At 39.2% G+C, this 21,067-nt stretch overlaps 2 protein-coding genes and 1 non-coding gene across 3 annotated transcripts; 2 read left to right on the forward strand and 1 right to left on the reverse strand.

Moving 5' to 3' along the window:
- The first annotated feature begins 425 nt into the window (after nucleotides 1-425).
- Nucleotides 426-7,494, forward strand: LOC139741419 (actin-related protein 2/3 complex subunit 3-like). The gene is made up of 6 exons (XM_071652005.1): nucleotides 426-525; nucleotides 1,597-1,690; nucleotides 2,749-2,825; nucleotides 3,173-3,241; nucleotides 4,165-4,291; nucleotides 5,499-7,494. The coding sequence occupies exons 1-6, from the start codon at nucleotides 520-522 to the stop codon at nucleotides 5,654-5,656; spliced, it is 531 nt and encodes a 176-aa protein (XP_071508106.1). The 5' UTR covers nucleotides 426-519; the 3' UTR covers nucleotides 5,657-7,494.
- Nucleotides 7,495-9,049: 1,555 nt separating this feature from the next.
- Trnaa-ugc (transfer RNA alanine (anticodon UGC)) lies at nucleotides 9,050-9,121 on the reverse strand. The gene has a single exon. It is a non-coding gene; the product is annotated as a tRNA-Ala (tRNA).
- Nucleotides 9,122-9,690: 569 nt separating this feature from the next.
- LOC139741420 (DNA repair protein RAD51 homolog 3-like) lies at nucleotides 9,691-20,062 on the forward strand. The gene is made up of 9 exons (XM_071652006.1): nucleotides 9,691-9,808; nucleotides 11,847-12,026; nucleotides 12,468-12,648; nucleotides 13,545-13,711; nucleotides 14,952-15,082; nucleotides 15,508-15,639; nucleotides 18,405-18,532; nucleotides 19,158-19,218; nucleotides 19,721-20,062. Exons 1-9 carry the CDS (start codon nucleotides 9,691-9,693, stop codon nucleotides 19,916-19,918), a joined length of 1,296 nt encoding a protein of 431 aa, XP_071508107.1. The 3' UTR covers nucleotides 19,919-20,062.
- The last annotated feature ends 1,005 nt before the right edge of the window (nucleotides 20,063-21,067 follow it).

Consider the following 21,067-nt stretch of genomic DNA (forward strand, 5'->3'; position numbering starts at 1 on the left):
TTTATCGCGTAATCAGAAAGTTGGTGGCATCGAACCCCGATCACAAATGCACCTGTGGAATTATTTTATGCATCCATAGAAAACTGACAATCGTGACCAGTTTTACCAGGAACTCCATCTCTTCCGTGAGCCTCCGTGGTAATCACATACTTCCTTGCTCTTACCCACACTTTTCTTTTCTTTTCTTTTCTTTTCTTTTTTCATTCCCTTTTTCTTTTTTCTTTTTCTGATTTTTTTCTTCTTTCAACTGTACTCACGCAGTAATCGAGGTCCAGAGAATGAGAATTTCAGGGCTGTGGTCCGGAAGTACGTGCTCTAGACACTAGCAACCCATACCCTCGCACCTTACACACACGTTGTTTCGCAGTACGTACACACACACGTCGTTTATATGCGGAAGTACTCCAGTACAGTGTATACTACGCTCGTGAGGTTGGAGTTTCGCTGCTGTTACCAGTGCAATCCTCCCAGGAAACACGCTTCAACAGTCTCCTTTCGTCTCACCCCATTTTAATCATCATGCCGGTAAGAATGTGAAAATATATGTTGTAGCAAAATTAATTGATTGATGTATAATACGATGAAATATAGACCCGTTATATCTGTTTAAACATAACTGCTTCCTCTTCATTTGTTACATAGTGCATGGTCCCACCTGCTTAGAATTGAGTGTGTTGGCCATGACAAGTCTCTACAGTGCAGAGTGGACGGAGCTGAGAGAGGCGGAGCCGAGGCAGCAGCTAGGCTATCCGTTTCCACGAAATGAGAGTGCAATTTGATGACTGACATTCTTAAGTTAAAGTTAGATACTTATCATCACCAGTTTCTATAAAGGGAGATTATTTGTATCGAGATAAACTTCTTTGGATTAGAAAAATCTATCACCAGGGCCAGGCAGGGGTGTAAGGTTTTATAGAAAGAAGGTGACAAGGAAATCAAAAATTCCAGAGGGAGTCATGACCATGATGTGAGTGAGAAATGACAGATTGGATTTTCTTGGAAAAAGGAAGAAAATTCGTCTAAATTTTAGTGGTATTGCAGACTGCATACGTTTAAAGAAATACTGGTACTTATACGCTCACATGTACCACATGTTACCTTTAACTGGTGAAATGATTACTACATTTTTTCTTTTTTTCCCCTGTGATATGTTTTATGACTTCTTTGCTGCAGTGCAGTGTAGACTCTAGATGCATGGTAGACTTGTAGTCCAGGTATAGTGGTAGTAAATGAAAATCTCTTTAAATTTTATCTGGTCGATCAGTTGATATTTTGTTTTGTCTTCGACTTTGCAAACGAGTGAATTAGTGTCAACATCGCTTTATATTTACTGCCCATAGTATTGCTATTACATGTTTCATTCATTGTGCTCAATGTTGTAATCAGTTGATGCTTGACAATAAAAGAAATGACACTCTCTTATTTTCACAGAAGTATTGTGCAAATCATAATTTGATACCTTTCAAAGAATTCATGTAATAGAAAATATATCAGTTGGAGTCACTTTATGCTGCCAGCTGTTATAAAGAATAAGCTTGACCAGTGTAAGTATTCCTCAGGTCTCATACTTGTCTTCTTTTTTTTTTTGTCCCCCAGGCATATCATTCACAAATCCCTCCAGCTGACCTCTCTCTTGGGAATATGTCATTGCTGCCACTGAGGACACAATTCAGAGGTCCAGCCCCAAAGTGTAAGTCCATAATTACAGCTGATAAAGGTTTTCTTGAGAGGTAACACCACAGTGTGGCAAACAAATGCCGCACTGTGGTTTTATCTCTCAAGAAAACCTTTATACTCTATACGAATAAATATCTAAGATTTGATGAACAGAAAATGCTGGATTTTTATTCAAAATGGTAACAAAGGAATAAACTTTTAATGCTTTTTCCCCCCCAAAAATATAAAAAAATATATATACAGCTGTATATATATATATATATATATATATATATATATATATATTAGCATCATTTGTGTGTGTTCATTCCAGGCTTGAGATTTTATATATTCATATTCCAGGCAACTGTTCAAACTTCTATCTTCGTTGCATGGGATTTACTCAGCTGGTTGATGCACGTCTGTTTCTCGTATTGATACAAGCATGAATATTATCATATCAATTAAAACATTGTTTTTTTTAAAGGTAGCAATGAGTGGAACAACAGAAAATTTAGAGCTGAATCCCCCCATGTACCAGATACAATAAAACTTTTTGTATCAGCCAGCCATCTGGTCAATTATGGCCACAAGCCACAACAAGCTCCCCTGAAGAGAAGTTATGTATGTTGAACACATGGCACATATTATACTGACCACCCAATTTATCTCCTGTGTTCAAAATATTATTATAGCAGCCAGAAAAGAAAGGTGCAGCTCTTCACTCTCTCTCTCTCTCTGTGCACTTTGTATAACTACTTTTAATTTGGCATGAGTTTCTTTGCTTCACATATAGACCCTTTGTAAGGGTCAACCAGATTGTTAACTGAGAATTAGAGAAGATGAAAGTGATACAATTTCTTTCTTTCATTTTTTTTACTCAGTTGTATCTGTAATGTGACAAATAAAAATCTCTAGTGACATTCAGCATGAAGTTTGTATGTACACAGGAAACATGAAAGAGAAACGTAAGAACAGATGTCACATGATGAAATTGAATCACAGCATTTACTGAATTTCTGTTGTTTGAGCCATATGGGAGAAAATTCCCAGTAACTTTATGTGTGTTTGTTTGTTTTTGTTTACCTATAGGTGATGGCAATGACATTATAGATGAGGCTCTCTACTTCTTCAAGGCAAATGTCTTTTTCAAGAACTATGAAATCAAGGTGAGTCACAACATGTTTAAAACAGGAATCATGAGTGGAGTGCATATGATTGAGCCAGGAATGATCATTTCTTGTGGCTTTTAATCTGTCACACACATTTGTCGTGGCAGGAAATTATCTTTCATACACATTACAAGTCTACACATTTTGTTTCTTTTGTAAGATACAAGTCTTGTGCTGTGTTTGTAACATGCCAAACTGTATGGCACCTAACTATGACAACAGACTAGAGAACTAAGTGTACAATGCCTGTCATATTTATAGGCTGATACCTGTTAAAACTCTGATGATGTTGCATACAGCATGTGTACATGTATTGCTGCTTTCTCATACTGTATGTCACACAGAATCAATGTGACAGGGTCTTGATCTACATCACACTGTACATCACTGAGTGTCTCAAGAAACTACAAAGGGTAAGTTCCTCTGTTTACAATACATTTTCTTTTTATCTTACTCCCTCTTTCTCTCTCTGTTTTTCTCTCTCTCTCTCTCCTTCCATTACTCCTCCTTTTCTTCTCATTAAGCTGAATAAAGGAGTCAAATGAATAAATACCAGTGATTGCACTGTATATTTTCTGAGACTGGATGTTGTGGCATATCAAAACCGAAAGATTTTAATTTTCCATGATTTGATGCTAGGGATGATGTAATAGCTAGCCGCACTTTGTTGCATGTTTAGTGGGAAGGAAAGCTGGAACCCTGTAAAACATTCCTCTGATCCCCAGTGCGACTTGTTTGTGTCTCTGCTATGAAGTGGTACCTTTGTACCTATAATGTGTTCATAACTGTAGGTTTGTTTGGTTTCTGCTTCGATGTACAACCTTTCAGCAGTCAGAAACACGGCCTCACAACTCTTATACAGTAACAGGTTTGGTCATACACATAATGACATCTTGGTAAGAGAACAAACTGCTAGAAACATCTGTTTGCGCCAAAGAGCTTGTATTATATGAGTAGATACAAGAGTGCTTACTCACCATACACCCTGTATGATTGCTCTGTGATTGCCCAGAGATAGACGTGAGGCGCTAGACTTACCCCTCATGGCTAGCATGCTAGCATATGAGTGACCAAGGAGCAGCCATATCAAGGAGTGTGCATAAAAGTTCAAAAGTTCAAGTATGCCCTGTAAAAAATGTTGCTTGATCTCATGGAGAGCACATGCTCGGAGTGAAGTCTGCCATTACTGAGTAGGTAACATGTGCGGCTCTTTGTGATCACAGACGTAATTGTATAGTTCTCCCTCTACAGGTTGTGAGAAAAAAAATCTCTTTGGTGAGCATTAACTCATGTATATTCATTATGTGTGTTTGTTTGTGTGATGTTAACCGTGCAGTGCTCTTCCAAGAATGCTGGTCAGAAGGAGATGACATCCCTTGCCATTGCCAAGTTCTGTGTACCAGGAGAGGCAGGATTCCCACTCAATGCCCTGTATGCAAAACCTGCAGACAGGGGAGAAGAGGGTAGGAAATGCTATTGGAAACACAAAAATATTTGCGATATATTAATTTTCATGATTTTGTGCTACTTTTGGCTAGTGTGAACTCTATAACCCGGGTAAATATCTTCACGATTTTCTCTGCCCATTTTGAAGGGGTTGAATTGTGCGCTTTGTCAGTGATCCCTCGCGGGTATGAGTGTGTGCCCTAATACTGTTATTAATATTCATTTGAGCGCATGTGTGTATGCAGTAGTTTCTATGCAGGCCATACATTCAAATGGCTCAGGGCAGCACTTCAGTCTACATACATTTTCTTTGAACTGGATGAAAACATACATGCACAAGTATGAAACAATTATGCAGTGTGAATTCAAGAACCAGTCAGTATGTTTTTAAGCCACAAAGCACAAAAAGTTAATTGCGTGAAAATATTGACATTTACAGTACTCGGCAAACTTTCTCCTTTTCTCTGTCCCATCCAGCCTAGTAAATGGAAATTTGAAATTTGGGTAAGGAAGGTTGGAGAAAAGAAATCTTATGTAATGATGGAATGAACTACAAAAGGAAGAAGTTATGAATGGGTTCTCTGTGAAAGATGCAGGTGGAGGCAAGAACTTGTAGATGTTTTGTGACTGCTTTGGTTACATGAGAAATATAGGAAAAAGCAGAATTTAATCTATGTCTAAAGTTGTATGATAGAGTGAGAGATGTTCTCTACAATCAGAGGAAAACACTTTATGCAGGGGCAGATCCAGGAATTCTGTAAAGGGGAGGGGGGGGGGGCGCAACTAAATTTCTGGTGCCACTTCCGGGTTTCATTTCATTTTCTGTTTTAATTTCTTTTGTTTTTAATGAAAAATAAAGGGGGCGTGCACCGGTTGTGCCCCCCTCTGGATCCGCCACTGTGATGTAATCATTTCCCAATTACATCTGTCATTTTTAGTTTCAGAGTGAAAATGAATGTGTTGTGTGCCGGTGTCCATAGCATTGTGCATGGCTATTCATTCTTGTACCAATGTTGTTTAAAAATAAACCAGAAAAGGAAAATAGCCTTATGTCTTGCTGAAGTGTATTTGAATTATAAAGTCAGAGAGGAAATTACATGGTTAGAAAATGTTTGGATGTACTGAAGGATTCACTTTCTTCTCATGATGGTATGACCTCCGCCCTCAAGAATATGTTTCTCTCCTTCTCCAACATCTCATCGTCATCTCCCTCCAATTCCTCAGAGCAAATGCGATCCTACCTGCAGCAGATCCGGCAGGAGACTGGACAGCGTCTGGTGGAGAAAGTCTTTGATCCAGCCACGGACAAGCCCACCAAGTTCTGGATGTGCTTCGTGAAGAGAAAATTCATGGACAAGAGCCTATCAGCTTTCGGCCAATGAACAAGATGTAGCCTAACTCTTCCTCGTCTTTTCTATGCCCACACCGTATGTAGTTGCGTAGTCAAGATTCCATAAGTCAGGAAAACTGTTTTTGGAATACTGGTTAGTCAGGTATTACCCTCTCTGATAGCTTTTTTTTTTGCTTTTTGTAATATGGGGCAGTACATGTCATAGCAATTTGATATCACTCAGTTCATTAGAATGACAAAGGAAAGTGTTAGAGTAAGCTTATCTTCCAAAACCCACTTTTTCTTTACATATTGACACATTTGCATGTAGTCATGATATCTCAAAATTTTGATAGGATGAAGTAATATGATTAGATATGAGATGTTCTGATGATGAGAAGCATTTTTTATTATTAGATATGTGGTAAACTTAAAAAAACAACAACAACAAAAACATAATGGATATTAATTGACCTATCCTTGGACTCAGGTACTTTGCTGTTGCCTCTCATGAATTCAGAGAGATATTCCTTTCTGTGGGAAAAATATTCTCAAATTTGTCATCCAATTATCGCCATGCAATTGTCTCAAAATGTTGCATTAGGCCTTGTGAGAAGGACATGTACTCCAGGAAGGTGTTTCTACGAAGTCCATGAAAATGCAAATAAGACAAATGGCTAGGAACTGTAATGTCACAGTCCCATTTGATGTGGCATAGTATTGGGTGCCATGATGTCTAGCCATGATGTGTGCGATAAAGTACTTTTTCATGTACTTTAATATGCAAAATGATCAAGCTACAGTATATGGTATATATCGTTGTTTAGTTAAACAAAAGTTATTATACATGTATCGGTCTCATGTAGAGCTTGTTTAAACATAATGCCAAATGAAAAAAAAAAATGATATTAAGCAGAATAACGGAGAAAAAAAAAGTTTCTCTTGAGCAGAATAGACAAAAAGTAAACTTTAGTGACATTCCATGTAAAATGAGAGGGGAAAACTCCAGATGAGGACCGTCATGCAAGCATATTCAGGGTCTCATGACCATGGGTGTTGATTTAGCATATTTCTAGGACTCTTCTATAATCACCACTGCACCACCATATCATATCACTTTTAACACAAAATTGTACTCATCTTTGCTTTCATGATTAAACGTCTAGAACACCATGACAACTTGTGCCTCATTATTTATGCAAGTTGAAAACATTTCTTGCTGTCTGTCCAGCTCTCTGTTTTTTCTGTGTAATCCGTATGTATACCCCATTCATCTTTATATTCCATTCTTCTGTTCAGCCCATTCATCTGTCAATCCTATCATCTATGTGTATTGATCCTTTACTCGAATCTTATCTGTCACAGACACATACAAAGATACACAGTCACAAGGAGGGAGCTCCTAATTTACCCTTTACGGAATTGTCCATTTGACATCGTTCATTCTGTCTGTCATGGAGAGTGAAAGATTCTGGACTCAATTTACAACATGTGTACAGTATGTCAAATGCAATCATGTTTTATGTATTTACTTAATAGCTGGGGTTCAACAGGCTTACCAAGTACATTATGTGTACTGCAGTGCTGTTTGTACACATGCCCAAGTTCTTATATAATAGATGTAAATTAGTATGTGTTTCATGTAAGAGAGGACTTCCTATGAAGCATACAATACAGTATTTACATGTTGACATATGATTCCCCAGTCATAGAGAGAGAGAGTGAGATAGCGAGTTATGTAAATACAATTTTGTATAGTTGAAGATGTTTTCTTTCAGATTTTTTTTTTTCTGTATGTAAAACTCACTATATGCTTGTTTCAAGCGTATTTGTAATGATTCTTTCTAATGACAGATCACAGATGCTTATTAAATTCACAAAGTGCAAACCATGAAACTGTGTACTCTGCTGTGCTACTCTGTGTGTGTCATTGTTTTAACCCATGTGTCTGGCCAAGTACACAAAGAATGAGGAGACCCAATTTACAGTTTTCAAATGCCAGATTACAAACACAGCTATGCATATGTGGGAAATTACGTGTCTCATTTGACAACATGTGTGATGATGTCCCACAATTCATGTACCAGGATTTCTTATGATGAGTTGTTCCTGTGCAGAACAACAATATTTTATGAAAGCATGAGAATATTAAGCAGAGGTCACCCAGGTTGAGGTATAAGCTTTTCTTCAATTTGTCATCCTCTATGACTGAAATTTGTAAGATTGCATTTGTACAGGGAGACAAATTGAAGAAAAACTCACACCTCAACAATATTTTAAGTAATAAATCTTGTGTATTGTAATACATGTAGTATGGTGCTAGTCAGGTGTGCACATGAAGTCATGATAATGATGATGATAAGGATTATTCACAGTACATGTGTATTTGTATGGTGTCATATATCTATTAAAAGAAAGATCAAAGGTGCTGCAGACTCCCCTCCAAGACAGACTTCCCAACTGACTGCTGAGAAATGTGAATCTTGAATGAAGCTTTGCAGCACACCAAATTGCCCCTATGAATTGATACCATTGAATGGCTGCTTGTTAGATTGCTTGATTGCTTGCTTGATTGCTTGCTTGGTTGATTGATTGATTGATTGATTGATTGATTGATTGATTGATTTTCTTTAGCACTTGATTGAAAAAGTTTACCAATCAAATGATGAAATCCAGGTGCTGCCAAATTAGCGAGTTTGATTTTTCTCTTCATAACAAGCACATCACCATGGTTACCAAAAACTCTTTGAAAAATCTGCCCACAAATGTTATACATAATTGTATTTTAACACTAATCTGTTTTTTTCTCATTGAATGTATAACAGGGATAGAAGGAACAATTTAGAGATGGTCAAATGTTTTGTCTCGATCAGACACCCCTCAGTACAAGTTCTGTGTACTGCTCTAGGGTGCCTTTTAAACTAGTAATTGCATGACCTCAGCTTCCACAAAAATGTAACTACATGCTAAGTACTCATTTCATGAAGATGAAGCTTGAAATGTGCCAATAAAGGGTAGATCTTGTGCTGGATCTTCTTTGTATATGTCTCTTTTATTTTGCAATTCAGTTGTAAAAACTTTTGGATATAAAATAACATTTTATTTTTATGATGCACATGACTCAGTTGACCCCTTTCCTGCAAAGATATTCTGCTACATTGTACAGTCTGCTATGCCACATCAGCAAATTTTGGAGAGCCAGTGCTTTGCAAGAATAAGACACACTGCACACAATATCATCCCCGCTAAAAAATTAATCAAGCTCAGATCAAATCAATCAATCAGTCAATCAGTTCAATGATCACACATGCATGCAAAGATATGTACATACAGACTTGTGGAGAACCCCTACCCCTCCTCCCCCAAAAAAGACAAAATCAATACATATAAAAATATAAGAAAATTGATTGATATTTAAAAAAAAAAAAAAAAAAATGATCGGCATTGGAGATATCGGGGATCGAACCCGAGGCCTCTCGCATGCAAAGCGAGCGCTCTACCACTGAGCTATATCCCCTTTGCACGGCGGAGGAAGACAATAATAATTTATAAAGTCTAGTACAGAATGTGGTGCTCCTACGCAGTGCGTGGAAAGGATTATCGTGTAGCACACAGGCGAAGTGTTATTTCCGTGCGATCGGAGCCACCTTATTGCCTTGGATCGCCGTGTGGCTGGCTGGGAAGACCGCCCGGTCGGTGTCACGTCTGGCTCCGGAGCCGGCGGCCCGGCTGCTATGCGCATACACACTGCTGGCGAGCTTAGGTAGGTAGCTAGTGAGGCAGAGCCTGCCGGTACGAGGCCTCGGGGATACGGTGTGTGCGCTGCTGCTGCTGCTGCCCAGCTAGCAGAATTAGGCAACGGAGGTTAGCTCAGCTCAGCATGCAGGCAGGCCGGCCTGGCAGTGAGGGCTGCAGCGGTCTGCGGAGCGCGCTGATTTGAAAAAGGAGAGTTGTAACTGAAAGTGTAATCCAGATTTTACATCGACGAGATCAAACGGAAGACTACTACGAGTACTATACTACCGTACTGTCTTCATATCATTGCTGAGCTGATTGGTGGGTAGCTGATAGTCCGAACAAACGAGTATGCAGCGTGACCTTCACAGTTTTCCTATTCCCCCTTCGTACAGAACGAAGTTGAAGGCTGCAGGATTCAGTGCAGTCTCTGATGTTCTAGAATTAAAACCATCTGAACTGAGCAAAGGTCAGTGTACGATGCGAATAAGACCACTTTCATAGTATTATAAGATGCATGTTTTAGTTGTGACAGTAGCACCATTGCAAAATGATGTCAATAATTGTTAATTGTGCCACTAGCAAACTAGACTACTTAAACATCAGGTAATTATGAATATAATATTCAACTTCAAGATCTGTATTCAACAAGGTTGAGGTCATCCACTGGCACTGGACGGGTGTATGCATGCTCCCTGAACTGTGCACAGATGGTATCTGTAATTTCACGGTGGACTTCTTATCTGATGATGTTGGAACATGTAGGCCCTACGGTCAGCCCTCCGTGAAAAGACTGATACCATCGCCGATCGGTCTAAACAGTAACACAGTTTCTAGACAGAAATATCCGTCTGTCCGGAGGAGTCTTTTATATTTTTTGATGTTATCGCTCTCCTCCGTAGGGGCGTAGACAAAAACTATAGGAGGGGATCCGTGAAGCCAGACGCAGTCTCTGTGGAACATTTCCCCAACAGGAACATTTCCCCGACGACCAGATACAGACCGATCTTTTGGTCAACACAGTTTCATATTCCCAAACCCCCCTGTACAGTGTCAGTAGATCTATATAAACTGTTAAATATGTAATGTACCAGTACATATATTGTGTGATAAAATGTATGTTAGACTGTTAAGCCAGATTGCCACACAGACAGAAAGATCCATCTGTCTGGAGGAATCTTTTATGATTTTTGACATTTAGGATTCCGTGAAGCCAGACGCAGTCTCCGCGGAACGTATCACCGACAAGATAACAGACCAATTAATCTTTTGGTCAACTCAATGGCCTGCATAAAGTGTACCAAGTTTGAACTTCGAAGTCTGAATAAATTATGAATCCAGGAGGCAATAATGCACTCCCTGTTTTTCGTGTAGGCCTAAAGGCTATCATTTCAGATGGACTCTCTAGTTCATATTGAATCGCCTCGCGTATTCAAACCCTCTATAAAATAGTATAATTTTGATTAAAAAATGTACCGGTAGTCTCTATATTGCTGTAAATTGATGGTACAGTACCGGTTGAGATGAGTATATTTCAGGTTTCAACTTTTTGTGAGATAATTGGAAACCACTTAAATGAAATGTTTTGGTGAAAATCTGTTAAAATGGCTGAGATATCCAAAAACAAAGTATTTTCAAAGTGGTCCTTATAAAAGATGAGACCCACCGCCTTTTATTAGCCCTGGCCTCTTTGTATTTGATTATCTCAGACATTTCAAACTGATATTCACCAAACAAACTTTATACTGACTAAGGATCATATGCTATCCAATATTTCACTTAAGTGATTTCCAACAGTCTCACAAAAATTAAAACCTGATTCCGACATCTCAACCAGAACTATACCATCCCTTTATTAAGTTCAACTAAGAGCAATGCTGAAATGAGAAGGATGATCTGTGGTGTCCAGTTGTGTTCAAGACTGAAAACTTTAATGGACTAATTTTCTACTAAAAAGAGCAAAGAATTCCTTTGGTGCCTCCATTAGGATGGAAAGAAAAAAACAAAACATGAACACTGCATGTTTTGTAATTAATTTCCAAGTACGTTTCCCATCTTCCAGGTGATGAAATATCTAGATATCAGCCTTCCTCCTAGCTCTGTTTAGGGTGAGGAAGTGCATTTATTGCCAAATATCTATGTATGGGACTAGCTAGCAGATATACACAGCACATCATGAGTGTTGTGACTGATATGCACAGCACAGTGCAGTTGTAAAAGAAACAAAATGCACTACCAGGTATTGACTATTATTGGGCATATAATGTATATTGATATGCAATAAGTTTTGCTTGTGCAATTGCTTGTGCAGGTTTAGTTTTTGTCTTTTAACCCCTTGATGGTGAGAAATAAACTTAGTAATTTTAAAAGAAATGTTTTTTTTTTTTTTTTCTCAGTTTTATTGAAAGGGTGTCAAAGCCACAGATGCCATTTTATCTCATTCATGAATGGACACAGAAGATTTTGTAAAATTTGGCATTCAAACATTGATATTTTGCATTGTACAGAATTAGGCATAAGTAAAGAAGATGCTCTGGAATTACTGAGAACCTTCAAGTCTGGTAGAAATTCTGCTGAACAACATGAGCCGCCTGTCTCTTCAACCACAAGCTGCCAAGCAGCAGCATCTGGCACCAGTACTTCAGGAGAAACGCCAAGCCAGCCACGACTACATGCATGCAGTCCAGGTACCGGTAACAAGACAGTTTGTGCATTTGGCTGTGATACCAAAATACATTGCATAACTTAGGCTTGACCTCGCAATGGGTATCAAATTCTGATGTGGCTACAACTTTTTCCATAATACTTATACATAATATAAGTGAAAAATGATGTAGTACAGTTTTCCCCCACCTGTCTAAAATTGACAAGGAGATGTGAAGAATGTTGATGTCATTCATTAAACAATGTTCAAACCAATTTGATAACGAATGAAAAGGAAACTGAAACATCAGTAATGGTCGTCCTAATTGTCAAAGTGTAAAGAAATGTGTAAGATTATATCATTCTTGTAATGTGTTTGTAACTATGCAGAAGCTGAACAAATTTGATTACTCAGTATTGTTTCTCACCTTTGTATGAAGACTTTGAAACTGTAAAGTGTCAAACTTGTGGTTGATTTCCTGCAGCTTGGTATAACGATAAGAGTCAGAGAACGGTTACAGCCTTTGAAATGCTGCGACAGGACCAGTCAAAGCCACCGATCATCACATTCTGTGAGGAGCTAGATGACATACTTGGGGGTGGGGTGCCCATGGGAAAGATCACAGAGATATGCGGTGCCCCCGGGGTGGGCAAGACACAGCTATGGTGAGTATTGCAGTATCTCTTTGATAGTTGCTGATGTATCCACGGCCGGTGCCACATTTTTTAAAGTGGGGAGTGGGTAGTTTATATTTCTCGTGCCGCTTTCAGGTTTCATTAGCTAACAAGTGAAAAAAGAAAAAGGCCTTCAGTGCAATTTTATGGTGCCACTTCCAGGTTTCTTCAGCTGACAAGCAAAAAAAAAAAATAATAATAATAAAAAGTAAAATAAAATAAAATAAAACCTCTGGTATGACTTCTAATCAGCTTCCAATCGACATCCACTAAAACAAGCAAAACAAACTGGTGCCACTTCCGGATAAAAAAAAAAAAAGAAGGGGGGGGGGGGCAAGTGGTTAGACCCTATGTACTCCTCTGTATTATGCAAAAAAAAAAAAAAAAAAAGTGGCAGGGGGAGGGGGGGGGGGGTGGGATTGCACCTGCCCTGGTATCGGTAGTGTTTGATAACTGGCAGAGCTAGGGAACAGAATTCCTGTGTTGCACATTTATTTTATCACAAAGTGATATAATATTTGTTTGTTTTCATGTGGAATCATGAAACATGTTATTTTCTAGTAGAGAGGTGTGTGTGTGTGTGTGTGTGTGTGTGGGGGGGGGGGGGGATAAACAAAAAACACACTCTCTAAATGTTGTCTGGTTCCAAGAATGTCTAGACATTGTTTTATAGCAGAATACTTCCTTAAAACTTGAGGGATAAAGCATGTACTTTGTATTCAAAATTTTTATGGGTTTCGCAGAAATTTGTAAACTTTCTTCTCTCTGATAGGCTTTTCTCATAGGATTATGTTCCATCAAAGCCCACGTTGTGTTCTGTTGTGTTCTATTGTGTATGTGAACCTCATTCACAAACTTGAGCCTTTGACCTCTATGTTGACCCCTAGTATTCAGCTGTCTGTGGATGCACAGATCCCTGTGTGTCTAGGAGGTGCTGGAGGGGAGGCCATCTACATTGACACTGAGGGCAGCTTCATTCCACAGCGGGCCTGGGAAATTGGGCAAGCCGCAGCGGAGCACTGTCAGCGATTGCTGGATGCGGGGAGTGCAGCAGGTCTGTGTTTTTTTTTACTGTGTTTGTGTATGTGTTTGTGTGTGTGTGTGTGAGTGTTTGTGTGAATAATGTCCAGTTTCTCGTGATATATCTAGTTTATACAGTTGTGTTTGTAAATTTGTGATACAGTACTATTGTCCATTTTCTCAAAACATATCTTTTTGCGCATAATCTTTTCTTGTTGTTTTATAGTTTTATTTGTCCTTTGTATATGTGTAATGTTTCGGTATTGCACTTTGATTTGCATGTCAATGTATATATCGCTGTCATCTATTTTCTGATAGAATTCCAGTTGTGTTTACAGTAGTGTGCATGTACATGGCTGTTGTTCATCTTTGTTGTTGTTGTTATTTTTTACTCAGCATTACAATATATTATGCCTTGATGCATCAAAATGCAGAAATGCTGATGTAAATCAAAATGTACCACAGAAGATATCACAATGAAACAGAAGAGACAAGTCCATGAGAGTTTGAGACACAGCAGGGAAATGAATGAAGGGGATATGTATTTTTGAAAGAATGTAGTTTCAAGGGCTTTTTTTTTTTTTTTTGCTCTTACTCTTCGTAATATGTGCTTTTATGAACACCAAGTGAAAAAGAAGGAACAAGCCTCGGATTTGCTGAGTAACAGCTATAGCAACAAAATTCCTGTGGGTAACAGTGAAGAAGAAAACCTGATCAGCAGGCAAGTGATTAAGAAATGTCATTGGTTATCTATACATACTGGTCAGTGGGCAATAGCAGAGACTCAACCACAAGCACCTTCTGATCTGGAGATTCTCCCGCCTGAAACCCCTAACAAACAAGACTCCAACTTGATGTGTGCGAGGCACACATCACGAGCGCAAAGTCCCTTGCGGTCTAGGGTTCTAGATGCTCTCTCGTGCTATTTAAGGCTTATTTTTCAACATACAATGAAATTAAGTAAGAAATCATTTCAAGCGGGAGAAATTAAATCTCAAGCGGGAGAACAGGAGATTCTGCAAAAATGGCCTTTCGGCGGGAGATCTCCCGTCGAAAGCGGGAGAGTTGGAGTCTCTGCAATAGCTTGGTTGTGTAACTGGGTAGTTGCACAGTACTTGGGCAGTACTCAATATTGTGTTGTGCTTGCTGTGCCATTTCTTTCATACTTTTTTCAGGAAAGCAGCTTTGAATCTGGTGGAGAGATGTGAATCTGACATTGTAACAAATGTGTACCATGCTTGTTTCTGACTTCATTTCCTTCCCACCCTTTGCAGATGCAGACGAGTTGAAAGCTGTCACTGTTGAGAAGATTCTGTCTGGTATTCATTATTTCCGCTGTCACAATCACGTGGAGCTCCTTGCCCTCGTCAACCTTTTACCTGACTTCCTGTCTCAGCATAACACAGTAGGTACCAGGACTTGGGTATAAAGTTGATACAGTTTTTGAGTATGAATGTAGTATGTTATTACCAGTGCCCAATCAAATACCCAAGTAATGATTAATTTAATAAGTGAAGAAAGAATGGGGGGGGGGGGGGATCTGCCCCCTGAGATCTTGGCTATGGAGCATGTGACAGCCATCAATTTTGCGTGCATATTGCCTTGGAAATAATCTACAATGCTGTATAATTGGATTTCTGAAATGAATTCATTTAAAATCAAGTTAATTAATGATACAATACTGTTGCGTCGATATGAAACATGTAAATAAAAGTGATGTAATATTGTTGGATTGAGAGAAAAATAAGTATTTCAACCTTTTAGGTTGTGCTGGTATACATCTGTTCACACAGGGAAGTATGCTTGTTTTAATCCATTGATTGCTTTTAGGTAAAGCTCATCGTGGTGGACAGCATCGCCTTCCATTTCAGACACGACTTTGATGACATGTCTCTACGCACCAGGCTGCTGAATGGCCTCGCGCAGAGCCTGATCCGGATTGCAACTCAAAACAGCTTGGCTGTAAGTCTAATGTGACCCCAGGGTGCAGTCAGCACTCCAAGGTGGACATGGTGTAGTCACTGTATCAGAGTAGAAAGGAATAAGGAGTCTTGATTACATTTACAGCATCTTTTAAAACCAGAGATATGACATGCCCCATATGCATACCACGTATTGACCAAAAGATTGAATGCTTCCATGAAAAATTGCATAATTCAGAGGACAAATTTGGAGTTGTAGTTGTCTTGCTCCTTTTTGTCGAGCCCACCGGAGGTGTGGGGAGACTAAGGGATCGTCCATCCATCCGTCCGTCCGTCCGTCCGTCCGTCCGTGCTAACGAGAGTATGCTTGTGTGGCTAGGAGAACAATAGTGCACAATAGATGGCCTTTATTCCGTCAGGCTTGTGTGGCTAAAATTTTTGCTTGTGTGTCTATTTTAACAAAAGGGAGAACAAAGGGGTAGACACACAAGTATATCACCGTGAGGTTGTACGTCCGTCCGTCCGTCGTCTGTCCGTAATGCTACAAAAACTTCAATAACTCTTTACTCTGGACTTCAATTGCAATCAAACTTTGAGGGAAGAGGGGTCATACAAAGTTTCACATTTTATAATTATGAAGGTCACCTCAAAGTCAAAGCTCACAGGCAGGGGTCAACGAACTTTTAGAGCCCACTGTTAAGTTTTTATGGCGCGTTATGGGTCATAACTTTTGATCCATAACTCCATTTGTGACTAAACCTGGATGGTAGATGTTCCTTGGGGAGTGGATGATCACCACAAGGTCAAAGGTCACAAGCAGGGGTCAACGAACTTTTAGAGCCCAATGTTAAGTTTTTATGGCGCGTTTCTATTATGGGTCATAACTTTTGATCCATAACTCCATTTGTGACTAAACTTGGATGGTAGATGTCCCTTGGGGAGTAGATGTCCCTTGGGGAGTGGATGGTCACCACAAGGTCAAAGGTCACAAGCAGGGGTCAACGAACTTTTAGAGCCCAATGTTAAGTTTTTATGGCGCGTTTCTATTATGGGTCATAACTTTTGATCCATAACTCCATTTGTGACTAAACTTGGATGGTAGATGTCCCTTGGGGAGTGGATGATCACCACGAGGTCAAAGGTCACAAGCAGGGGTCAACGAACTTTTAGAGCCCAATGTTAAGTTTTTATGGCGCGTTTCTATTATGGGTCATAACTTTTGATCCATAACTCCATTTGTGACTAAACTTGGATGGTAGATGTCCCTTGGGGAGTGGATGGTCACCACAAGGTCAATGGTCACAAGCATATGGTCAACAAACTTTTAGAGCCCAATGTTAAGTTTTTATGGCGCATTTCTATTATGGGTCATAACTTTTGATCCATAGGTCTGTTTGTGACCAAACTTGGATGGTAGATGTCCCTTGGGGAGTGGATGGTCACCGCAAGGTCAAAGGTCACAGGCAGGGGTCAATGAACTTTAAGGGCCCAATGTTAAGTTTTTATGGCACATTTCTTTTTTGCCATAAATTTTTACCCTCTCATATCTCTTTTTATCTGTTATATCTCTTTTCTTTATCTGTTATATCCCATTCGCGTACAATTTTCTGTACGCGAATGGGCGAGACACATTATGGCACCTGCCTTGTTATACCCCCGCCAAACGAAGTTTGAAGGGGGTATATAGGAATCAGCGGACGGTCGGGCGGTCGGGCGGTCGGGCGGTCGGTCCGTTGCAAATCTTGCGTCGCGAACTACTTCCTCAGTTTTCAACCGATTCCCATAAAACTTGGCACAGATGTGTGCCTTGGGTTGTAGATGTGCAAGACGTATTTTTTGACAGTACCCAAAAGTACGTTGCCATGGTAACGGCATATTATGGGCAAAAATGGGTACAAATCTTGCGTCGCGAACTCCTCCCACAGTTTTTGATCAATTTTTATGAAATTAGGTACAGATGTTCATCTGAATATGTTAATGTGCAAGACACATATTTCTGCAGTGGCAAAAAGTGCGTTGCCATGGTAACGGCATGTTATTGGTAAAATATAGGGCAAAATGCTTCATGGCAAAACTGCTTCATCAGTGTTCTTCCAATTCTCATGGAATTCATATTGAATGTTTGTCTTAGGATATAGGTCAGCATGACACATTTCTTGACAGTGACAAAAAGTATGTTGCCATGGTAACAGCTCACATATTATGAGCCAAAATGATGGAAAATTTTGTGTTGCAAACTACTTCCTCAGTTTTTGCCCAATTTCCATGAAACTTGGTACAGATGTGTGCCTTTGGTTGTAGATGTGCAAGACGCATTTTTTGACAGTACCCGAAAGTATGTTGCCATGGTAACAGCATATTAATGGCAGAAGATCAAGGAAAGATCTTGCGGATTTAACTACTTCCTCAGTTTTTTGACCAAAGCATATGAAATGTTGTTTTGACCAAAGCTTATGAAATGTTGTTTGGCGGGGGTATAACCAGTCGCTGTAGCGACATTTCTAGTTATATTAAGGGGGTAGAATGGAAGATAATTTAGAATATTTTATATTACATGGCAAGACACCACTGTCGTGCCTAAAGAGAATCATTTTTTGGAACTGTAGCAATAAAGCCTACATATTATAGGCAGATAAATATCTGTATTTGTACACTTGTGTTAGGATGTCAGAAGCTTCAACACATTTCTTTTGATTTGTTCTCTCACACTCTGTTCATTACAGAAAGCTCAACAGCTCAAGGAATATGAATTACTGATTAATCATGTTAATCATGTATGGCTTTTCCTTGTCTTGCAATGACCAGGTTGTCTTGACCAATCAGATGACGACCAAGATTGGGGATGGGACGTCCCACCTCGTCCCTGCCTTGGGAGAGAGTTGGGGTCATGCCTGTACCATTCGACTGATTCTCTACTGGAAGGAGGCTCAGAGGTAAGGGTTTGTAGCTTAGATGATGGGGAAAGGCAAGAGGGGCTTAACATGGCTAGACTTACAGAAAAAAAAAATCCAGTCTGGAAGGAAAATTGTTTTGGATAGCTGTGATTAAAAATTGTCACAGAAAAGCATAACATCTCTGAAAGTTTGAAGGAACATTGACAGTGTTTGTTGCGACCACTGAAATGCTAAACAGTTACATTTATATAGTAAAATTATCAGGTTTTAAGATTGAGTACTTCGTGATGTTATTCATTGATATTCTCTTTGGAAACAAAAGGTGCAGTCTGAGAGCCTAGTCTACCTATGAACATTTCTAATCATCAAATGTGACATTATTTTGGTGCTTCAAAATTTAATGTCTTTTTCATGGTACTGTAATGCCACTTGCACTAATCACCTTATTGTGTGGTAAACAAGTTTCCTATTCATTCATTCATCTTTTCATTTAGTTCCCATTGTTCTTCTTGTGTATGAGGCATCCTGCTACACTGATTCACAAGGTTGCCATGATCACTTCATTCATTTTCATAGGACAGCAGATTGAGATTTATGGATTAAAATGATGGAAGAGTGTGGAGTACAATTATTCAAGGTTCTCTTCCCCCATTTTCTTCTCTAGGTACGCCAATTTGTACAAGTCTCCTTCCAAGAGAGAGGCCACAATCCCCTACCAGATTACAGTAAGTTCTGCACTTCTGTGTTGTCAGTTTCTCTCCATATATTTCTTGCAGCCAAAATGATTTTCAATGAATTATTCCAGATGGTACCATAATTACCTCTGACGAATTCAGATGATGATTTTGCCCAAATGTTTTGTACTGTTGCTGTTTTGTAGTTTTGCATGTCAAGACTAAAAATTTCCCACGAATAAAAAAAGAAAAAAAAATCGAGAGAAAATGCCACCATTGAAAAACCCTAATCCAATGAGAAAACCCAGAATTTTATTGTAGTACTATTCTAATAACAAGTGTATGCGTGTGAGTGTGTGAGTTTTTCTAACAAATGCAACTTCAAAATCTCATGGAAAGGAACAGTTTCTGGTTTCTATTTTTATATTCATTTTTTTCCCCAAAGTGATAATATAGCTCATGACTTTTGGCTGGGAGTCAGTTATCAAGAGAATATTCGTCGCAGAAATAGCATTTAATTACTAGGCTTTTTGTTTTTTTTTTGTTTTGACAGCTGGCTGGAGTTCGAAGCATTGGGAGGCCATCCTCTCCTTGTAGAACTGTGCAGGCCTCATCCATGGGACCTGCTGGAGAGAGTCATGTACTGGCTCATCAAAATGAGAATACTGAGAGTGTGGCGGCCAATCAGCATCCAGTGGAGGATGCAGGAAATCCTAGGAAGAGACCTCGTCAGGACAATTATGTAACTTGAAGCACAAGATACATGATATTGATGCGTAATCAAGCGTGTTGCCTTTCAACGAATCAGGCAGTACTCGGAGGGAAGAACTAAATTTGTTGCCATGTCCCTGTTTATGGTACAGGTGAATTTTATGATGCTTCCATTCCATGAAAGCAGCTGGTAAATGTTTGAAAAGTACTATACTTCATGCCAGTATTATTTGCCAGGGCATCTTTGATAACTACACTTCCTGTTCAAACAAGCCCAGTTTTACATACAGAGCTATCACAACAGTGCCTTCAATGCTTCACTATGCTGGTTTGAGTCCACTGTCTCCCACATGGCTTAAAGTGATTCTTCATCATGAAACCAAATCCTAGCATGTTGTTTGTGGCCATGGTGTGAGATATCTGAGAAGTGAGTTGTCTCTTTAGCTTGTGCATGCAACAGGAGCTGGTAAGTTATTATCAACTAATTAGTAAAGGTCAAAGTGCACAGTATAAATACAACCACAAAACAAGGAGAACTTACGCTCTATGTCTTGCCAGTGTTAGACAATCTTGTGTAGTGGTAAGCCAACTTCTAGTGGACCGTAGGAAGGTTTGTATGTAAGCAGTGTTGAACTCATATGTGCAGTCATATATTGATTCAGAGTAAAGCCAAGACATTTCTGGAAGTGTTTGTGGGCAAGCTAGAGTGTATTCAGATTTTATGCCTACAGTGCTACGTTTATCTAGGGCAATATTGCTGAAGTTTTCCAGGGGCTCACTGACTTGGCAAGAACCAATGTATTCCACCACTACAATAGCTATAAATCAATAAAATGGAAAGAAATGGGCAAAATTGAAAGCTTGTCACCAGACATTTGGAACAGAAACAGCCATAACTTACTCTTAGACTACAGTGTAAAACCCACTTGAAACTTGTGTATTTGACATATGAGCCACAGACCATAACTTTGAAATGAATTAAATACAGATTGATGCACTGTACCTTCAGAAACATTGGTGTGTGTTTATTTACAGAGTATTTGCCAGCACATTCTTTGTACAAAGAGAGGAATAACTGATATTAATGGATACATTAATAAACTTTATGATAGTCTACCGGTACATACAACTTGATCAGCTTGGAGAAAGTAGTCAGTAGATATTTCCACAACTGGGTATATCCACAGGT

The sequence above is a fragment of the Diadema antillarum genome, unplaced genomic scaffold (assembly GCF_040938485.1).
Source record: "Diadema antillarum isolate AM-2024a unplaced genomic scaffold, OU_Dant_1.0 seq00000927_RagTag, whole genome shotgun sequence".
In the NCBI taxonomy this organism is placed as follows: Eukaryota; Metazoa; Echinodermata; class Echinoidea; order Diadematoida; family Diadematidae; genus Diadema; species Diadema antillarum.

Excerpts from the sequence above, each read along its gene's own strand:
- LOC139741420 (XM_071652006.1), top strand. The coding sequence starts at position 9,691 with ATGCAGCGTGACCTTCACAGTTTTCCTATTCCCCCTTCGTACAGAACG. Across the intron at positions 15,640-18,404 it reads CAACTCAAAACAGCTTGGCT|GTTGTCTTGACCAATCAGAT; the intron begins GTAAGTCTAATG and ends TGCAATGACCAG. Across the intron at positions 18,533-19,157 it reads TACTGGAAGGAGGCTCAGAG|GTACGCCAATTTGTACAAGT; the intron begins GTAAGGGTTTGT and ends TTTCTTCTCTAG.
- LOC139741419 (XM_071652005.1), top strand. Across the intron at positions 1,691-2,748 it reads CAGAGGTCCAGCCCCAAAGT|GTGATGGCAATGACATTATA; the intron begins GTAAGTCCATAA and ends GTTTACCTATAG. Across the intron at positions 4,292-5,498 it reads TGCAGACAGGGGAGAAGAGG|AGCAAATGCGATCCTACCTG; the intron begins GTAGGAAATGCT and ends CCAATTCCTCAG.